The sequence below is a fragment of the Trachypithecus francoisi genome, unplaced genomic scaffold (genome assembly GCF_009764315.1).
Source record: "Trachypithecus francoisi isolate TF-2019V2 unplaced genomic scaffold, Tfra_2.0 Contig00236, whole genome shotgun sequence".
In the NCBI taxonomy this organism is placed as follows: Eukaryota; Metazoa; Chordata; class Mammalia; order Primates; family Cercopithecidae; genus Trachypithecus; species Trachypithecus francoisi.
In genome coordinates, this window is record NW_022680519.1 from 309,560 (window position 1) to 332,314 (window position 22,755).

The 22,755-nt window shown below is 40.9% G+C and overlaps 1 protein-coding gene across 1 annotated transcript in view; it reads left to right on the forward strand.

The window, feature by feature from the left end:
• The window catches only part of ARSF (arylsulfatase F), a 73,385-nt gene that overhangs the window by 42,486 nt on the left and 8,144 nt on the right, over nucleotides 1–22,755 (forward strand). The window contains exons 5-9 of the mRNA XM_033206743.1: nucleotides 2,715–2,837; nucleotides 5,664–6,087; nucleotides 11,152–11,288; nucleotides 17,499–17,633; nucleotides 20,216–20,378. Coding sequence (XP_033062634.1) covers nucleotides 2,715–2,837; nucleotides 5,664–6,087; nucleotides 11,152–11,288; nucleotides 17,499–17,633; nucleotides 20,216–20,378 — 982 coding nt within the window. The remainder of the gene's footprint in view (nucleotides 1–2,714; nucleotides 2,838–5,663; nucleotides 6,088–11,151; nucleotides 11,289–17,498; nucleotides 17,634–20,215; nucleotides 20,379–22,755) is intronic.

Here is a 22,755-nt window from a genome sequence, read left to right on the forward strand (position 1 = left end):
AAGCTCTAATTGTCATGTTCTCGTTACTTTTTAATTTATTACTATTATTTTGAGACAGGGTCTTGCTCTGTTGCCCAGGATGGAGTACAGTGGTATAATCATGGCTCACTGCCACCTCAACCTTCCAGGCTCAGGTGATCCTCCCACCTCAGCTTCCTAAGTAACTGGGACCACAAGTGTGCACCACTATGCCTGGCTAATTTTTAAACTACTTAGGGTCTTGCTGTGTTCCCCAGGCTGGTCTTGAACTCCTGAACTCAAGCCATCCTCCCTTTTTGGCCTTCATAAGTGCTGGGATTACAGACATGAACAACTGCACCCAACCTGGTGACTTTTTGTTTGTTTGTTTTGTTTTTTACTTTTGAGATAGAGTCTCCCTTTGTTGCCCAGGCTGAAGTGCAGTGTCACAATCTCAGTTCATTGCAGCCCCAAACTCCCGGGCTCAAGCGATTCTCCCTCCTCAGCCTCCTGAGTAGCTGAGCTTACAGGCACCCACCAGCATGTCCGGCTAATTTTTGATGGAGAAGCGTCTCACCATGTTAACCAGGCTGGTCTCACATTCCTGCGCTCAAGTGATCTGCCCACCTCAGCCTCCCAAAGTGCTGGGATTTTAGGCATGAGCCACCGCGCCTGGCCAAAATTCGCTGTTTTAAAGTGTGCAATTCAGTAGCTTGTAGCTCTTTTCCAATACTGTACAACCATCACCTCTATCAAATTCTAGAACATTTCCATCACCCACAAAGGAGATCTTGTCACCATGAAGCAATCGCTCCCCATTCTCCCTTCTCCCAGGCCCTGGTCACCAAGAATCTACTTTCCATCTCTATGAACATGTCTGTCCTGGACATTTCACATAAAAGGAATCATACAGTATGTGACAGTCTGTGACTGGCTTCTGTCACTGAGCATAATGTCTTATGGTAGCCTGGGCCAGAGCTTCATTTATTTTTGTTTTGCATACTATTCCCTCGCATGGGTTCACTACAGTTTCTCCATCCATTCATCAATTGATGGACAACAAGATGTTTCTGCCCTTTAGTGATTGTGAGGAATATAGCTGTGAACATACATGTGCAAGTTTTTCTTTGAATACCAGTTTTCAGTCCTTTTGAGTTCCTCAGGAACCTCAATTCTTTTGATATTCCCCAAGAGTGAAATTGTTGGGTTGCATGGTTCTATTTTTTTTTTTTTTGAGATGGAATTTCACTCTTGTTGCCCAGTCTGGAGAGCAGTGGCACAATCTTGGCTCACTGCAACCTCTGGCCCTGGGTTCAAGCGATTCTCCTGCCTCAGCCTCCAAGTAGCTGGGATTACAGGGATGTACCACCATGCCCAGCTAATCTTGTATTTTTAGTACAGACCGGGTTTCACCATATTGGTCAGGCTGGTCTCGAACTCCTGACCTCAGGTAATCCTCCTGCCTCAGCTCTCCAAAGTGCTGGGATTACAGGTGTGAGTCACCACATCCAATCATATGGTTCTATTTTTAAAGGTGAGGGAAGTGGGCTGGGGCACAGTGGCTCACACCTGTAATCCCAGCACCTTGGGAAGCTGAGGAGGGCAGATCAGTTGAGGTCAGGAATTCAAGAATAGCCTGGCCAACATGGTGAAATGCCGTCTCTACCAAAAATACAAAATTAGCTGGACATGGTGGTACTTACCTGTAATCCCAGCTACTTGGGAGGCTGACACAGAAGAATTGCTTGAACCCGGGAGGCAGAGGTTGCAATGAGCTGAGATTGCGCCACTGCACTCCAGTCTGGACAGCAGAGTGAGACTTCATCTCAATAACAACAACAACAACAACAACAACAACAACAACAACAAAAGATAGAGAAAAAAAGCTGAGGGAAGTGGTCTTTGCTTGTGGGGACAGATACCGTACTTTAATGCCAGATTGTGTGGATTCCAGATAGCGGTTCTTGAAGGCAGAATAAAATCGAACGTATCACGTATCAACCCTACTGCCAGTCTGCTGACACTGACTTTGGAAGAGAAGAAAGAAAAGGTCTTTTCTGGCTGGGTGTGGTGGCTCATGCCTGTAATCCCAGCACTTTGGGAAGCCGAGGTGGGCAGATCACGAGGTCTGAAGATGCAGACTATCCTGGTCAACATGGTGAAACTCTGTCTGTACTAAAAACACAAAAATTAGCTTGGTGTGGTGGCGTGCTCCTGTACTCCCAGCTACTTGGGAGGCTGAGGCAGGAGAATCGCTTGAATCTGGGAGGCAGAGGTTGCAGTGAGCTGAGACGGCACCACTACTCTCCAGCCTGGTGACAGAGTGAGACTCCATCTCAAAAAAAAAAAAAAAAAAAAAATTTTCTTAGTCTGTTGGGGCTGCTATAACAAAAATACCATAGACTGGGAGGCTTATCTACAACAGATGTTTATTGCTCACAGTTCTGGAGGCTGGCCAAGATCAAGGCATGCCAACTTCAGTGTCTGCTGGGGACCTGCTTCCTGGTTCATAGACGGTGCCCTCTTGCTGTGTCCTAACATGGTGGAAGGGGTGAGGGAGCTCTCTGGGGTCCCTTTTGTAAGGATACTGATTCATTCTTGAGGCTCCATCCTCCTGACTTCATCCCCTCCTAAAAGCCCTACCTCCTAAACATTACCTTGCAGGTGAGGGTTTCAATGTGCAAATTTTGGAGTGACAAAAATATTCCCTCCATAGCAACACCTACTCATTGTACTTTTTTCCACGCTACTTCTAGGTATGGTTTCTAGTGGTAACAAACGTGTCGTCCGTAATCTTGCAGTACCCGCAGGCCTCCCTCTTAATGAGACAACATTTGCAGCCTTGCTAAAGAAGCAAGGATACAGCACGGGGCTTATAGGTAAGACACAAGGATTGGTGTTAGTCATTGATCATAAGGTAATAATGTCCTTTGTTCTACCCTTGATTTATGACTTTTTGGAAATACTTTATTTTACAATGTCTTATGTAAAGGCTCAGTGGCCCATTCTTACAATCCCAGCACTTTGGGAGGCCAAGGTGGGAGGATCGCTGAAAGCCAGGAATTTCAGACCAGCCTGGGCAACATAGAAAGACTCTGTCTCTAAAAATATAAAATTAGCTGGGCGTGGCGGCATGTGCCTATGGTCCCAGCTACTCTGGAGGCTGAGGTGGGAGGATTGCTTGTGCCAGGAGTTCTTTTATTATTATTATTATTTTATTATTATTATTTTTTGAGACGGAGTCTCGCTCTGTTGCCCAGGCTGGAGTGCAGTGGCCGGATCTCAGCTCACTGCAAGCTCCGCCTCCCGGGTTTACGCCATTCTCCTGCCTCAGCCTCCCGAGTAGCTGGGACTACAGGCGCGTGCCACCACGACTGGCTAATTTTTGTATTTTTTGTAGAGATGAGGTTTCATCATGCTGGCCAGGCTGGTCTTGAACTCCTGGCCTCCAGTGATCTGCCTGCCTTGGCCTCCCAAAGTGCTGGGATTATAGGTGTGAGCCACCACACCCAGTCTGATTCTTCACACAGCTCAGTGATAGGAGATGTTTTAAAATGAACATATTACAAGAACATAAAATTTTTCTGGCTGTACCTGCCTGCATAGTCTCTCACCGTGTATCCTGTCACCTGCCTCTTCATTTCACTCAAACTGGACCACACAGATTTTCTTCTCACTGCTAGGGATGATAGAAGTCTTTAGCCACCCAGTAGTTGTAACTCCAGCTACCATTCCTGTTTGGGAAGCCTGGGTTTCAGCTGGCGTGAGAATCACGTGCTATTTTAAATCCCTTCAATTTTTGTAACACATCTGCTGTTGATAAGAGAAGGCAATCTCTGTGGGGTTGCAGGACAGGAAGCCTAAGGCAGTAGCATTGCCTCTCCTCTACCTACCCCCATAGGCACTCAGAGGTTGATGGAAGCACAGGCTTTCTTGATTGGGCCCTCACCACATACAGGAAACTGTTAATATTCCTAGTAGATACACATTATCACAGCCTCTGGGGGTTTGCTGGGCATCCACATGCTAGCAGGACTCACACGCACCCTTTGGTGATCATTCAAAGTGTGGTACATTTTACTGAATAAGTCCCTTACTTCAATCAGTTTTAATGAGAGCCCCTAGGATTTCCAGCCAGCCAGCTATTCATCCATCCACGCTGGGTCCATCCTCCATGATTTATCTATAGCTACCATCGGTCATCTCTCTCTGTTTCTCCATCCATCTATCAACCCATATATCTCTATGCATCTATCTGTCCGTCCGTCTACCTGTCTATCTACCTGTTTGTCTGTCTGTTGATCAATCCATCATTTATCTATCATCTATGTATCTATCTACCCATCATCTATCTATCGTCTATAATCTATTCATCCACCCATTCATCTATCATGTATCTGTCTGTCTATCCATCTATCATCTGTATCTATTTATCTAGCCATCCATTCATCTATCTACTTAGACATCTCTCTATCCATCCACCCATCCACCCTTATATCTCTATCCCTATCTATCTATCTATCTATCTATCTATCTATCTATCTATCTTTCTGTCTATCTATCTATCAATCAATCATCTATTCATCTATCCATCCTATCTATCTATCTATCTATCTATATCTATCTATCTATCTATCCATCCGTCTATCCACCCATATATCTCCATCCACCTATCTATCTACTCACCTACTCAGCCACCCACCTATCTATCCATCCATCCACCTACACATACATACATTCCCCGTCTATCCATCCATCATTTATTTGTATCTATCATATTTATCGCATCTATCTCTCTGTTGATATATACATACACATGTGTATACATAGATGTATACTCCGTAATTTATTTTCATCTATCATATCCCATCTGTCTATTCATCCACCTACAACACAGATCTATTTATGCTTCTATCTAATTACCCAGTCATCTATCGATCCATCCATCCACCTACACACACATCTATACATGCTCCATCTATCCTCCATCACTTATGTGAATCTGTCCTCTCCTCTCCTCTCCTCTCCTCTATTCTATCTATCTATCTATCTATCTATCTAACCACTCACTCTATCTCTATCATCTATCTGCCTATCTTTCTGTCTACATATTATCTATCATCTTTCTATCTATCATCTCTATTAATTTAGCTAGCTATATCTACATATACATCCATTCATCTATCTACCTATCTTTCTGTCTACATATTATCTATTTATCTATCTACCTACCTATCGTCTGTATCCATCTAGCTATATCTATGTATACATCTATTCTCCCATCATCTGTAACCTGCCTTGCCTCTGTGATGTATCTATTCTCCCATCGTCTGTAACCTGCCTTGCCTCTGTGATGTATCTATCTTTGTGGCTATGACTTTGTCTTCTCAGTGAATGAGAAAATTTGTAGTTCGCATCCTTGAAAGAAACTCACAATTCTATTTTTCTCCCTTATTTTTTATCCTGTCCTGTTGCTCACAACCAGATCTGAATACAAACTTTCTCTGTAAACTAAAGAACAACAACAACAACAAAAATGTGGCTAAGTGGAACTCGGATTTTTTAAACCAAGGAAAATATCTCTGCTACTTTATTTTTGTGCATTAGCTGATTGTTTGATGTGAAGAATGCTCACGTGTTCTTTGCCATGTGCTGGCATATGTCGACATATTGATGTGTAGATGTGTTTGTGTGTTTGGTTTTAGGCAAATGGCACCAAGGCTTGAACTGCGACTCCCGAAGTGACCACTGCCACCATCCATATAATTATGGGTTTGACTACTACTATGGCATGCCGTTCACTCTCGTTGACAGCTGCTGGCCGGACCCCTCTCGTAACACGGAATTAACCTTTGAGAGTCAACTCTGGCTCTGCGTGCAGCTGGTTGCCATTGCCGTCCTCACCCTAACCTTTGGAAAGCTGAGTGGCTGGGTCTCCGTTCCCTTGCTCCTAATCTTCTCCATGATTCTGTTTATTTTCCTCTTGGGTTATGCTTGGTTCTCCAGCTACACGTCCCCTTTATACTGGGACTGCCTCCTCATGAGGGGGCACGAGATTACGGAGCAGCCCATGAAGGCCGAACGAGCTGGATCCATTATGGTAAAGGAGGCGATTTCCTTTTTAGAAAGGTAAGCGTACTAATTAAAAATTCATGTAATAATCATAATTATCTCTTTTTTAAAAGGACCTAGATAGATCTGCAGGGTGATTGTAGTTTTTAATAATCTATTGTACACATCTAAATAGCTAAAAGAGAATAAGCCAGATGACTCTAGAATAAAGAAAGACAAATATTTAAGGTGATGGACACCCCAATTACACTGATTTAAAACAATAAATCATTTGTGATAATTCTTTACAAATTATATGAATGTATTAAATTGTAACGTGTACCCTTAAACTATGCACATCTACAGTGCATTAATAAAAATAATAGGGGATGATGGTATTAAAAATATTGAGTTAGGAATGGAATATTGCTAAATGGTGTAATAGGGTTAGATAAAAATATGAAGTGTATTGAAGACCAGTTGGACTCATCAGTTTGTACCTAAAGAGGTGGTACCTTGTTTGGGCTCCTGTTATTAAAATCATGGTCTCTCTATTGGCTCTGAAATTTATATGTGGTCAGACCATGGAGGCAGACTCTAGTAACTCAAACTCACAAATTGTTTACGTTAATTTACAATGCATCTTGTCATCATGTTAATTTACAACAGGAAAATATACATATACTATATATGTATATATACACATACAATATGTATGTATATATGTATACATATGCTATGTATGTGTATATATAATATATTTTATAATACTTTTTGTCTGGTTTCCTGATACATATAGATATAGATAGATATAGATATAGATAAATATATATATACATATCAGGGAATCAGATGAAAAAAGTAAGTTGTCCATTGCATTATGTCCCTGTTGTTAAAAAACAAAAAAATCCTACTTGGGGAAAATAAAATCGGAAGGCTTCTCTTTGAGCGTGTGATATGGAAGGGCTGTTTCATGAACTGGATGAGGTAAATGGTCAAAGGTGATTGTTATAAAAACTTTATGCCTCCCAGAACACAATAGCTGGAAATTTTCAAGGGTATCTATCCTCTTGTTGTTGGACTTTCTTTCTTTAAAAAAAAGTTTGTGAACACATTTTTCATTTGCTTTTTCCATATTGATTGAGGCTTAATCTTTACCAATAGCCGTTCTAGGATCTGGATTCTCAGGATGTAAGGTGTCTTGTGTACTCTGGTATATAGCTTTGTCCTTACTCTGTAGCCCAAGTGAAGGTGATAAATATGTAGTCTGGGGCTGGGCATGGTGGCTCATGCCTGTAATCCCAGCACTCTGGGAGGCCAAGGCGGGTGGAACATCTGAGACCAGCCTGACCAACATGGTGAAACACCATCTCTACTAAAAATACAAAAATTAGCTGGGAGGCTGAGGCAGGAGAATCACTTGAACCCGGGAGGCGGAGGTTGCAGTGAGCTGAGATCATGCCATTGCACTCCAGCCTGGGCAACAGAGGGAGAGTCTGTCTTAAAAAAATGTTGTCTGGGAATAAGAAAGCCGTATTTGCTCTGTAGATGGAACTGAATGCTTGGTGTCACTTAGAGCAAATCCTTCTGTTCCCTGGTACCTTTCCAGATGTGCAGAGTTCTATGAAGTTTTACAGAAAGAGCATCAATATGAGCAAATTAGCACCAACCACTCTGAAAGTATAAGCTAAGCAATCCCATTCTCTTCTGTCTGCCAGTTCGAGTCTTCAAACATTCCCACACAGGTCTCCTTAGGACTTTACATTAGTACTTGAAGAACAGATCCTATTGTTGAGATGTACATTGTTCACCAAAACCTCTGTCGAGTTTCAAAAGTTACATATGATCTACAATAACACAATATTGAATGGAAAAAACAATGGTGAAGAAGAAATACAAAGATTTGGACGTTGTGACAGTAAGCTAATGGCTTAGGTTCATGAGTGCTAGAAACTATTTTTATCTGGATTCTCAGTGTATGAATCTCCTACAGTTGCTATAGCAAATGACTATAGGCTGAGCACAGCGGCTAGTGCCTGTAATTCCAGCACTTTGGGAGGCTAAGGTAAGTGGATCACTTAAGTTCTGGAGCTTGAGACCAGCCAAGGCAACATGTGGAGACCATATCGCTACAAAAACACAAAAAATTAGCTGGATATGATGGCACGCGTCTGTAGTCAGATACTCAGGAGACTGAGGTGGGAGGATTAGTTGAGCCTGGGAGGTTGAGGCTGCAGTGAGCCATGATTGCACCACTACACTCCAGTCTGGGCAACAGAGGGTCTTGTCTAGAAAAATAAAAAAAAAAATTACCACAAATATAGTGGCCTAATGCAACACAAATTTATTATCCTGCTGTTCTTGAGGTCAGAAATCCAAAATTAACCTTGTGGGCTAAAATCAGATGTTGGCGGGGCTAGTTACTTCTAGGGGGTCTAGGGGAGAATCTGTTTTCTCTTTTTTCTAGTTTCTTGAAGCTGCCTGCATTCCTTAGTTTGTAGGGTTTTGTTTTCTGACTCAGACACTTCTGTGTCTCTCTTACAAAAGGACATTTCTGATTCCACTGGACCCACCCAGATAACCCAGGATAATCACTTCATCTTACGATCCTTAATTCATTCCATCTGCAAAGACCTTTTACCATGTAAAATCACATATTCACAGGTTTTGAGAATTAGGATGTGGATATCTTTGGAATGAGGCATTATTCAGCTGATCACTTTGACCATGACTCTTTATTTTGGCAGCTTAGTTTGGGGTGAAAACTATTTAGTTTTAAATCTTTAATGTTCAGAGCTGTACATTAGGCTCTGTAGGCTTTAGGGGAGGATTCTTCCTGCCCTTCCCCACTCCTGGTGGCTTCAGGCATCCCTGGGCTTGTGGCCGCATCACCCCAGTCTCTGCTTCATCTGCATATGGTCTTCCCCTCTGTATTTGTGTCTTATCTTCTGTCTCTTAGAATGACAATGGTCATTGGATTTAGTGCCCATCCTAATTCTGGGATGAGCTCATCTTCAGATCCTTAATTAATTACCTCTGCAAAGGTCTTGATATCCAAATAAGGTCTCATTCCAGGTTCTGGGCTTTAAAATGTATGGACGTATATTTCTGGAGGCTGCTATTCAATCTACTACAATTGTATTCGGTTTCTTCTGGAGGCTCTAGGGGAGGATCCCTTCTGCCTCCTCTAGCTCCTGGTGGCTCCAGGTGCCCCTTGGCTGGTGGTCGCATTACTCCACTTCCACATGGCCTTTTCTTCTGTGCTTGTGTCTCCTCTTCTCCTATAGGGACAGCGTTATTGGATTTGGGACTCATCCTAATCCAGAATGATCGCATCTTAACTAAATCAATCTCTAGAGGCCCCATTTCCAAATAAGGTCCCATTCTGAGGTTTGAAGTGAACATGAATTTTGAGGGGTCACTGTTCAAGACACCGTGACATAGTCTTGTTTTTAAAATTCATTTATTTTAATTTATTTATATTTTGATATCTCATCAGAGCAGAAATTTCCCAATGAATGGCATTTGTGCTTTGTGCTTCCCTGGGTAGCTGAGGACTTACCATTCATGCAGGTGGATTATCAAAATTAAAAGTGGGTCAGCCTAGTTCTGTGTATCCTCATGTGAGAAACTACAGGGTGCAAAAGGCTTGCCAAGGCATTCCTCTTTGTACTGGCTTATGGCTCGTGAAACTCTTGATCTTGGTAAGAAATGACTTCCATACCACCATCTCTTGATGTGTCTCAGGGTGTGACTCTAGTTTGAGACTTCATGAGCAGTGAGAACATCCCCCAAACAGAGCTGGATTTGACTTTTCACACTCTCATGATATGGGAGATCTGTGTTGGCTTACAGTATGTTCTACAGTTGTCCTGGCATCTGAGAATCAAAGGAACTGTGATGATGTCACAGGACTACCAGGTTCATATGCCTGCCACACAGTAACATACCAGTACACTGAGGCAGCAGGGTTTACGGTAGAGAAAGGTTTAATAATTGCAGGGCAATTAGTGCGAACATGAGAGGAGACCTCAAATCCATCTCTCCCTTCCTTCCTTCTTTCCTTCCTTCCTTCCTTCCTTTCTTTCTTTGTTTCTTTTTCTTTCCTTCCTTCCTTCCTTCCTTCTTTCCCTTCTTTCCTTCCTTCCTTCCTTCCTTCCCTCCCTCCGTCCCGCCCTCCCTTCTCTCTTCCTTCTTCCTTCTTTCTTTTCTTTCTTTCTTTTCTTTCTTTTCTTTCTCAGATTCTCACTCTGTTGCCCAGGCTGGAGTGCAGTGGTACAATCTCAGCTCACTGCAACTTCTGCCTCCTTGGTTTAGCAATTCTCCCACCTCAGCCTCCCCAGTGCTGGGATTATAAGAGCCCACCATCATGCCTGGCTAATTTTTGTATTTTTAATAGAGACAAGATTTCACCCTGTTGGACAGGCTGGTCTCGAACTCCTAACCTCAGGTGATCTGCCTGCTTCAGCCTCCCAAAGTGGTGTGATTACAGGTGTGAGCCATTGTGCCTGTCCTCAAATCCATCTTTCCAAGGAGTTCTGGGCTGGATTTTTTAGGGGAATCATGGAGGTTCTTGGGGTCATGGGTTGGGGTAAGAGGGAATGAAATCACCAGAATGTGGAAATGGCATGCTTTGGTAAGTCAGCTTCTCATAGGGTCCTTCAGAGAAGCAAGCATCAGTAGTTTCCCTGGTATGCACAACCTGAAAGATTACCGCAAATGCAAAACTTAACATTTCATAATGTTATGTTATCATCCTGTGGGTCTATGTGATTCCAGGACAAATAGGTACCAAACAAGTAGGAAGACATAGATCAGAGAGCAAGTTGACCTCAGGATCAAAGCTGAGTATGCTGCAAGCTTAGTTCATTTTTGTTTCTCCCCCTCCCTTCCTCTCTGATTGATTTTATGAAGTTTATAGAGATGATTTCAGTAGCATCACCAAAGGGGTTAGGGAGCAGTTGAGGTGCTGCAGGATCATGGAATCCATTCCATGCAGGATGGGGCCCTTGGGTGGACACACTCTGTCTTCTGCAGCATGGAGAAGAAGGAAGCAGGTCATGTCTATGAGAAGCCGAAACAGTATTTTTCACATTCATGAATGTTGAAAACTCACAAGTAGTTTCATTGATGTCTTCTCAGGCACCGTAAGGAACCTTTCCTTCTTTTTTTCTCCTTTCTTCATGTGCACATACCTCTCCCCACCACGGACGACTTCATTGGCACCAGCAAGCATGGCTTGTATGGGGATAATGTGGAAGAGATGGACTCCATGGTGGGTAAGTCACAGGACCTAAGTGGACAGAAACCAACGTGTTCTGATAGGACAGGACACCTGAAAACTGCTCTTGGTCAACCTGTAGAGTGAAGAGAATTATGCCTATGGGACAGGGTGGTCTGAGACATAAATGAGGTAATAGTTGCAAGCAATTGAGAAAGTCAGCAAAAAAACTATATGCATTTCCTCTCCTTTCTTTGCATGCTGTCCACTTATCAACTGGGGTCTTTGTCTACTTGACTGCATCTCCAGTGCTGGCCAGATAACAAATCAAATCTTCTTTTCAAAAAACTCTTGTTTTAGATTCAGGGAGTATATGTGCAGGTTTGTTACCTGGGTGTATTACGTGATGCTGAGGTTTAGGATCTGATCAAACCCTTCACCCAGACACTAAGCATAGCACCCAATAGTTAGTTTTCAATCCTTCCCCCACTCTTTCCTTCACCCCTCTAGTGGTCCCCAGTATCTATTGCTCTGATCTGTGTGCCCACGTATACTTGATGTTATGCTCCCACTTGTTTTGTTTTGTTTTCAAAAATAAATTTTATTGTGTATATTTAAGATTCACAATATAATGTTAAAAGATACATATAGATAGTAAAAGGAATCGTGAAGCAAATAGTAATCATTAAGTAACATAATATAGTAATATTAAGTAATAGTAATATAGTAAGCAAGTGTATCTATCATCTCACACTGCTACTTTTTTGTGACAAGATCAGCTAAAATCTATTTAACAAAAATCCAGCTGAGCACAGTGGCTCACATCTGTAATCCCAGCACTTTGGGAGGCTGAGGCAGGAGGATCACTTAAGCCTAGGAGTTTGAGACCAGCCTGGACAACATAGTGAGACCCTGTCTCTACAAAAATACAAAAATTAGCTGGGTGTGGTGGCATGCGCCTGTAGTCCCAGCTACTCAGGAGACAGAAGCGAAAGATTGCTTGAGCCATAAATTGAGGCTGTAGTGAGCCATGATCACACCACTGCACTCCATGCATTCCAGTCTGGGTGACAGTAGCTCCCACTTATAAGTGAGAACATGCAGTGTTTGATTTTATATTTCTGCATTAATTTGCATAGGATAAGGTCTGCCACCTGCGTCTATGTTGCTGCAAAGGACATGGTCTTGTTCTTTTTTATGGCTGTGTAGTATTCCATGGTGTATATGTACCACATTTTCTTTATCCAGTCCACCACTGATGGGTACCTAGGTTGATTTATGTCTTTGCTCTTGTGAATAGTGCTGTGATGAACATAGAGTGCACATATCTTTTTTTTTTGAGATAAGATCTCACTCTGTCCCTCAGGCTTAAGTGCAATGATGTGATCTCAGCTCACTGAAATCTCTGCCTTCTGGGGTAAAGCGATTCTCCTGTCTCAGCCTCCTGAGTAGCTGAGGCTATAGACACATGCTACTGTGCCTGGGTAATTTTTGTATGTTTTGTAGACGCAAGGTTTTTCCATGTTGCCCAGGCTGCTCCTGAACTCCCAAGCTCAGGTAATATGCCTGCCTCGGCCTCTCAAAGTGTTGGGATGACAGGCATGAGTCACTACACCCAGCCCACATATCTTTTTGACAGAAAGAGAAATTGTATTTTTAGACTCTTTAGTGACGTAGCCAACCTTTATTTCAGGTCTGTTGAGCACCAAGATCTTAGTTGGGGGTTGGGAATTAACTAGTAAGTCAGAATCCAGTACCCTCATGAACTCATCCTGTAGAGGGAACAATGTAAATGGGATTTCCTAAGACTTACATGGTAAATATATTGATTAGCAAAATGGCTTCAATTTTCCAGCATTAATGAAAGAAAACCACGAGTGAAACTCACATATGTGCAGGACACAAATTTAAAGTATAATGTTTTCCAGATACGGATATTGTGAAATATATGTCACTAAATAAAAAGACACTTTGGAAAATTAAACCTGGAAAAAGCAAAGCCAATTTGCATAGTCTTAAACACATAAAAAATATAAAGTATTTAAAAATATAAATAATATTCAAACCAAATACATACACATGAATGGATGTTTATGTAGGAATAAGTGTGTTTGTGTCTGTAGTGTTTGTGTACATATGTTTAGAAACAGATGATCGACAGAGATAGATGATAGGTAAATAGATGATAGATGGATAGATAGATGATGGATTGATAGATAGTTGATAGATAGATGATAGGTAGATAGATGATGGATGGATGATAGATAGATAGATGATAGATGATTGATAGATACATAGATAAACAGATGATAGATGATAGAGAGATATAGATTGATAGATTATAGGTGAATACATGAATAGGTAGATGAATAAACAGATACATAGATGATAGATGGATAGATATATAGATAAATACATGATACATATGACAGATGATAGATGACAGATAAGATAGCTGATTGATAGATAGATAGATGATAGGATAGATTGACAGATACGTAGATGATAGGTAGATAAATAGATACATGATAGATAGATAGATAGATACATAGATAGATACATAGATAGATGCATAGATAGATAGATAGCTATGCATACCCCTCTTAGTTTCTGCCTCCACCAGCACTAGGCAACGCAGCAAGTCCTTACAGTTTACATTCTAATATTGTACTCAATCTCAAAAAGTGTGGCGATCCTATTTTTGATTTGATCTTTGAAAATCAATGAAATAGGTCATTCAAACTCAGGCTGTGATAACTAAAAGAAATTACTATTTGCTTTAAAAATGTAAATTAACAAAGTTCCCAAAGTATCTAATTTAATAAAACTGATGATGTGTCATAGTGTTCGAACAAGGCACTTTGGGTGTGACTTTAATTTCAACGGGATTTTTCTAGTGCCATTCAGATAGTATTACACAAATGGATGGGTATGTTGAATCTGGGTGGACAAGCTGTGATATCTGAAAATTTTATTTTGAAAAAGTGCAACTGAGATGTACATGATGCTGGTGCCCAGAGTTTTTGAATGTTTTGTCCACACAGCCAGGATCAAACCTTTAGGAAGAATGAACATTTGCTTTAATATATGATTTTAGCAATTCTCAAACAAACATGTATTTACCCTGAAATTATTTATCCCAGAAGCTGTAACAATACCCCAAGTTCTAGGAATCGTTGCTTTTTTTTTTTTTTTTTTTTTGAGACAGTCTTGCTGTCGCCCAGGCTGGAGTGTAGTGGCGTGATCTCGGCTCACTGCAAGCTCCGCCTCCCGGGTTCACGTCCTTCTCCTGGCTCAGCCTCCCGAGTAGCTGGGACTACAGGCGCCCGCCACTGCGCCCAGCTAATTTTTTGTATTTTTAGTAGAGACGGGGTTTCACCATGGTCTCGATCTCCTGACCTTGTGATCCGCCCGCCTCGGCCTCCCAAAGTGCTGGGATTACAGGCGTGAGCCACCGCACCCGGCGGATAATTTTTTAACACGAAGATTTTCCAAGAAATAATATTGGATGAAAAAAGCAAGTTGAAAACTGTGCATGCAATATCAACCCAAATATATATAGAGATGCATCTACAAGAGTGTGTGATATGGTTTGGCTGTGTCCCCACCCAAATCTCATCTTGAATTGTAGCTCCCATAATTCCCACGTGTTGCGGGGGGATCTGGTGGGAGATAATTGAATCATGGGGACCGTTTCCCCCATACTGTTCTCATGGTAGTGAATAAGCCTCATGAGATCTGATGGTTTTATAAGGGGAAACTCCTTTTGCTTGGCTCTCATTCTCTCTTGTCTGCCACCATGTAAGACATGCCTTTCACCTTCCATCATGATTGTGAAGCCTCCCTAGCCATGTAGAACTGTGATTCCATTAAACCTCTTTTTCTTTGTAAGTTGTGCAGTCTCAGGTATGTCTTTATTAGCATCGTGAAAACAGATTAATACAGTATGTAACAATTTTTTTTAATAGTCAAATGGCAGTGGGGGCAGGAAATTGGTGGTCTTTATTTTCCTCCTTATAATTTTCTTTATTTTTTGTATTTTCCAAGCTATGCTGTATTTTTATAATCAGAAAAATATTAGCCTTGTTGTTTTTTCTTGCTACTTTTCACTATTTACTGAAAAGTAGCAAGAAGAGTAAAAACGACTCCCGTGTCCCCTTCACCCATCTTTCCCAACTGTTAGCAATTTATCAAATATATCTTCTCTCTCCCTCTTCTTTTCTCCTGATCATCCTCTTTCTTCCTGTCTCTCTCTTTCTCTCTTCCACCTCCACATGTTTCTTATGCTTCTGAATATTTGGGAGTAAGATGCAGATATGATGTTCATTAAATTTAGAAACTTTAGTGTGTATTTTGTAAAACAAAGACATTCTCCTACATCATCACTGTGAATCATCAAAATCGGGAAATTAGCATGGATGGATTCCTATGATTTAATTCACAAATTCCAGCCAAACTTCTCCAGCTGTGCTCATAAGAAACTTTATACACAGCAAGCAAGACCAATGGACAAACAAAACCAACCAACAAAACCCCTACTTTCTCTACCCTCTTTCTGTTCTGGTCCACGGATTTTCTTGTCGGATCTGTTTAAACTCCTCTGATCTGGACAAAGACTGAGCAATCTCTAATCTTTCTTGAGTTCAAAGACCTTGACATTTTTTGAGAATAAAGACCAGATATCATGTAGAATGTCCCTTGAATTGGGTAGGTTTGACATTTCCTTCAATGGAAATAGAAGTGATGGTGTGTTCTCAATCCAGTAGATAAGGAAGTCAATTAGCCCCAACAATGGTTATAAAATTCTTCATCAATGGATTAAATGGTGTCTTCCAGTTTTCCCCACTATAAAGTTACTTGTTTTGTCATTACTTAATCATTTGAAATTATTAACTATTTTATGGGAGATACTTTGAGATGAAGCCAATATCTTGGTTCTTATCAAACATTCAATGCCAGGTTTAGCAGCCATTGATCATTTTCTCTTGAATCAATTTGCAGTGCGATTTTTGCTAAAAGTACTGTGGTAAATTTTTAAAAGAATTTAAAAGTATAAATTACTTCTTAACTTGCCCTTACCTGTGTGCCTCGGCTCTAGAAGAAAATTTCTAAGGTATAGTACCTTAGGAATGTTAATGTAATGTTTTCTGAGATAACCAACAGCAGAACACACAGAATTAGACACGGTTGAGACTAATAGGTTTTTTCATAATTATGCATAATACAGACTGGGTTTGGGAACTCTAGGAATTTGGCTATTTTCCTATAAAAATGATTGGAATTGTGGTTTATTTTGAATACATTCTTCCTCTTTTCACTTGCCCACTGAGTCTAATTCTCCCCACCTAGTCATCCTATTCTCTATTGAAAATATCAAATAAGAAGGGAAGGGAAAATGGTTAGATAAAGAATTACCTACCTAAATCATCTGCAAGAATATGTCAAATAAATTATGTGAACTCAACAGTGGGAGTGTCTTATTCTTGCCTCTGTCTCCTCAAATTCTGTAACAATGTCTGCCTTCCGTGAGCAGAGAGGGTGCATAAACCGTGGCTGCCATTCTGTGCAACATCAGAATACCACCACAGTCCTTCTTTTCATATCCAGTGGGAAAAACTGTATTTCTCTGTTTAATGTTTTCATTCTACATGAAGGAAATTATCAAGGAGAATTTGCCCTTTTAAATGTTATTAGTAGCAACTGATGTTGATTTGTATTGCCGTAGTAATTTCTTCTTGAAGCAGGTCATCTTTTATTTCTTAAAAATTTTGGGCTCTCAGTTTTTGTTTTTTTTTTTGAGATGGAGTCTCACTCTGTTGCCCAGGCTAGAGTGCAGTGGCACGATCTCAGCTCACTGCAACCTCCGCCTCCCAGGTGTAAGCAATTCTCTGCCTCAGCCACCCGAGTAGCTGGGATTACAGGCCTCTGCCACCATGCCCAGCTAATTTTTGTATTTTTAGTAGAGACAGGGTTTCATCATCTTGGCCAGGCTGGTCTTGAACTCCTGACCTTGTGATCCACTCGCTTCAGCCTCCCAAAGTGCTGGGATTACAGGTGTGAGCCACCGCACCCCGCCTCTCAGTTTTTTTCTCTTTCAGTTGTTTGTCAATTTAAACTGTTAATGCACATTTCTTTTCTTTTGTGGCTTTTGACATAGTAAGGGTCACACCATCCTTGTTTTCCTTTAGATAGCTCATGCCCATTTGACTTAGGGGTGAAATACCTCATAATGTCATTATTTTTACTTGTCTCTTGTATATTATTTTAGGCAAGATTCTTGATGCTCTCGATGATTTTGGCCTAAGGAACAACAGCATTGTGTACTTTACATCAGACCACGGAGGGCACTTGGAAGCTAGGCAAGGGCATGCCCAACTTGGCGGATGGAATGGAATATATAAAGGTGAGCAGACAAACTCACGCAAGTGATCTGGTGGTGAATAAGCTTTTTTTATGGTTCTTATAATTAAAGCCCATGACGCCAAAGAATGACGCCTGAAAAACTGAGCAAGTTTGTTTGACTCTTAGTAAAATGAAGTATCAGACCAAGGTCAAGAAAATTGGTCTTATATTTGTTAACATTTCTGTGGAGGGAAGCCATGTATGTAGAGGGAGCATCTAGAAATATGCCTTTCTGACAGCCTTATCAAATTATGAGGAGTTAGCACAAGCAGATGCTTTTATGGGGTCTTTAAAGAAATATCCACTTACTCATTTCGTTTATGAGACTATTGAGAGATTAAATGAGGGGGAATGTGGTTCCTAGAGAACAGAGGTCAGAAACCAGGGACCCTTCATCATTAAGAAGTCGGGGCCGGGCGCGGTGGCTCAAGCCTGTAATCCCAGCACTTTGGGAGGTCGAGACGGGCAGATCACGAGGTCAGGAGATCGAGACCATCCTGGCTAACACGGTGAAACCCCGTCTCTACTAAAACAATACAAAAAACTAGCCGGGCGAGGTAGCGGGTGCCTGTAGTCCCAGCTACGCGGGAGGCTGAGGCAGGAGAATGGCGTAAACCCAGGAGGCGGAGCTTGCAGTGAGCTGAGATCCGGCCACTGCACTCCAGCCTGGGCAACAGAGCGAGACTCCGTCTCAAAAAAAAAAAAAAAAAAAAAAGGAAATCTTATGCTGTCTTCCAAGGATATAGTATAGCATAGAAAGTAGCGAAGCCTGTCTTGATTTTCATGATTAAATTCACATATACTGATTTTATGTCCTGCTGTAATATTTAGTCCACAAAATACGTCCATAAGCTACTACATTGGCCAGGTCTATAATGTGTAACCTGATATTAGAAGAATGTTATCTTCATCTGTGAAATGAGGATTAAAAAAAGAAAAAGAAAAACAAAGATAATTATCTGGAAAATGTCAAGTATATTTTATCATATGTCTTGAGAGAGATTTTAAAGTATTTTCTATAGGAAAATACGTGGTTATTCATGCAACTACAGATTCCACAGTCTTGGGTTCGGTAGGAAATTATAATTTCTGTATGAACGAGGTAAAGGCTCTGCCTCCATCTTGCAGAGGGTGATGAATGTGTACTCTTTAGAGCGTGTAGCACTGAAGTGTGCATTTAGGACCCAAAACAAATCCTTAGTGGAAATTGTTATTATAGACATTCTATTAAAAAAAATTCGGTAGTTTTGGGGATACAGGTGGTTTTGGTTACATAGATAAATTCCTTAGTGGTGATTTCTGAGATTTTAGTGCACCCGTCACCTGAGCATCTACTCTGTCCCCAATGTGTAGTTTTTTTCCCTCAGCCCCCTCCCAATCATTCCCCAAAGTCCCAGAGCTCATTATATGATTCTTATGTCTTTGCATTCTTGTAGCTTAGCTCCCACTTATAAGTGAAAACATAGGCTGTTTGGTTTTGCATTCCTGAGTTACTTCACTTAGAATAATGGCCTCCAGCTCCATCCAAGTTACTGCAAAATACATTATTTCATTTCTTTTTATGGCTGAGTAGAATTCCATGGTGTCTGTACAGCACATTTTCTTTATCCACCTGTTGGTTGATGGGTACTTAGTCTGGTTCCGTATCTTTGCAATTGAGAATTGCATTGCTGTAAACATGCATGCGCATGTTAGACATTCTCTGTTTGCTTATGATAACTGTTTTTAAAATTTTTTGGCTCATGCCTGTAATCCCAGCACTTTGGGAGGCCGAGGCAGGCGGATCACGAGATCAAGAGATCGAGACCATCTGGCCAACATGGTGAAACTCCGTCTCTACTAAAAATACAAAAATTAGCTGGGCATGGTGGCGGGCACCTGTAGTCCCAGCTACTTAGGAGGCTGAGGCAGGAGAATCACTTGAACCCAGGAGGCGAAGGTTGCAGTGAGCCGAGATCACGCCACTGCACTCCAGCCTGGCAACAGAGCAAGACTCCACCTCAAAACAAAAAACAACCACAACAAAAAATTTTAATTAAAAAAATTAAAATTAAATTAAAAACTTTAATTAAAAAATTTAATTTAATGATATATTAGAAGGTGGCAGTAAATGTGAAAAAACACGAGAATAAAGAATTCTGGGGTGGGACTGCCATTTCAGATAAAATGTTCAGGCACGCCTCATTGAGGTTACTGTGAGTTCCATAACCTTGCGGGCTGGATACAAGAAAAATACTAATTTAAAAAATAAAGGAAATTACTTTGAGCAAAGGTATGAGGGAGGTTGGAAATGAAGTAGGTGTGTATTGGAGATAAGAACACTTTAAGTAGAGAAAATAGCCATGCAACTAGAATGTGAATGTCCAATATTACATATGTTTAGTTGTTTAATCAAAAACCTACCAGCAGCACAGGAAAATATAATTCTGTAGACATGCACTACTTACTCCACTAGGACTCTACATAGAATAGACACTATACAAATGTGATCTCTTTTGATACTAGTTTACCTTTTAAATACATTCAATACAGTGACTATTTTAACTAGGCACAATAATTGAATGTAATTGCATTGTCTTATAGGTGGAAAAGGCATGGGGGGCTGGGAAGGTGGAATCCGTGTCCCAGGAATTGTTCGATGGCCTGGAAAGGTACCAGCTGGACGGTTGATTAAGGAGCCTACAAGTTTAATGGATATTTTCCCAACTGTTGCATCAGTGTCAGGAGGAAGTCTCCCTCAGGACAGGTGATGTCATATAAACTGTTAACAACAACTTATTTTCACCCTTCTTCCCTCTCAGAAGATTCGGAACAAGGAGAGTGACTCTATCCTGGCAGACCCACTTTTTCCCTAATACCTACACAGTTTTACCTTCCTATATGAGTATTCAGCATTCTTCATACGCCAGAGACCAGTCTTTTCTTTTTTCTATTGAGGTAAAATATATGTATATAATTTACCATCTTTACCATTTTTCAGTATACAGTTCAGTAGTAATAAACTTATTTATTTTCTTGTTTTCCCTTCATCTTCCTCTCGTCTCTCCCCTTCCTGACCTCTGGTCATCACTATTCTACTTCTATCTTCCTAAGTTTCACCTTTTTTTTTTTTTCAGCTCCCACATTGAGTGAGAAGATGTGATGTCTGCCTTTCTCTGGGCTTGGCTTATTTCACTTAAAATAATGGCCACCAGTTCCATTCATGTTGCTGCAAATGACAGGAATTCCTTCTTTTTTTATGGGTGAATAGTATTCCCTTGTGCATATATAACACTTTTAAAAAAAGTAATTTGTCTGCCGATAGGCAGTTAGGTTGATTCCATAGCTTGGCTATTGTGAAGAGTGCTGTGATAAACATGGAAATGCAGATATTCCTCTGATCTGTTGATTTCTTTTCTTTTGGGTATATACCAAGTAGTTGGATTTCTGGATCACATGGTAGCTCTATTTTTGGTTTTCTGAGGAACCCCATATTGTCAGAGACCAGTCTTAGATGCTAATCTAATGTGGCCCATCTTAGATATTTTAACATTTTCAATTGAGAGAAAGATGGAGACAGGAAGCTCTGGAGATGAAGACATGGTAGGTAAAACTCACTCATCTCTATAAGAAAGGGAAAAATAATCCTAGTCTCTGGTGTGAAAGATCTGGAAGGCTGAGAAGAAGGTAGGATGTTTGAGGGTGCTTTGAACTCTATCATGAATACTTTGAATTTCATCAAGGAGAAATCGTTCATACTACATTGCTGCATTCCCTGGTAGCAACCAACCTAGGTAGGTTTGCTGCTGATTGATTGACAGTTCGTTGATCACACCTCTGCAAGGGAATCCAGATGGGTTAGAACCACAACTATGTCTCTCCTCCAAGCCCACAGAGTTCTTGTAATATTTCTTTCTTCACGTAACAAAGCTAATCTATTTCTGAAGAAAAATAGGATAAATCTCGATGTTAATTGAAAACAAAAAGATCCCTCATTTATATACATATTTTTTAAAAAGTGAGTTCTTGCTCTGTTGCCCAGACTGGAATGCAGTGGTGCAGTCATATTTCACTGCACTCTCTACCTCCTGGGCTCAAGCGATCCTCCCACCTCAGCCTTCTGAGCAGCTGGGACCACAGGCTTGCACCACCACATCTAACCAGTTTTGTCATTTTGTAGGAATGGGATCTTGCTATGTTGCCCAGGTTGGTCTCCAACTCCTGGTCTCTAGCGATCCTCCTGCCGCAGCCTCCTGAAGTGCTGGGGGTTTCCAGGCATGAACCACCACAATTGGCATCCACTCCCCCTTTTCTTACTTGCTTTAGCCAGTAAGGGAATTTGTTGAGAATTTATGTAAAATAATAACAGAATAAAGATTCCTTCTACTTTGAAAAAAAAAAGTATTTATCAATTTGAGCTAAATAATACATTTCCAAAAAATTATGTAATAGTATTAGTACTAATGCCAATTTTTTAAGTTACTGAGCCAATCATAATCAATAATCTTCCAAGATATGAGTGAAATGCGCTGAGTTTGGGATATTGGTATAGGCTATATTTTGGACTTATAAAGTGCTGAGGAGAATCTCAGTCTCATGGAAGCCAAGCTTGAGTCTGGCACCTTAGACCACTCGGCCATTCTGACACCTAGTCTCATGGAATATTGGTCTGTGGATGCTGATGAGGATTTGCCTTTATAGAAATTATTTGATTTTTAGGCCAGGCACAGTGGCTTACACCTGTAATGCCAGCACTTTGGGAGGCTGAGGCAGGTGGATTGCTTGATCCCAGGAGTTTGAGACCAGCCTAGGCAACATGGTGAAATTCCTACAAAAAATACAAAAATTAGCCAGGCATAGTGGTGCACACCTGTAGTCCCAGCTACTCAGGAGGCTGAAGTGGGAGGATTGCTCGAGGCTGCAGTAAGCTATGATCCTGCCACTGCACTCCAGGCTGGGCAACAGAATGAGACCCTGTCTCACAAAAAAAGGGAAAGAATTTGAGTTTTATTTTGATTTTGTCAGAATAAGCTCTAAAAATATTACATCTTCATTCCCATTCCTTCTGCATTTGACTTCACACTTCAATAGAAAACAAAGGTGAATTACTGCAATGATTCTAGAAGATTCTAGAAGATGTGAAT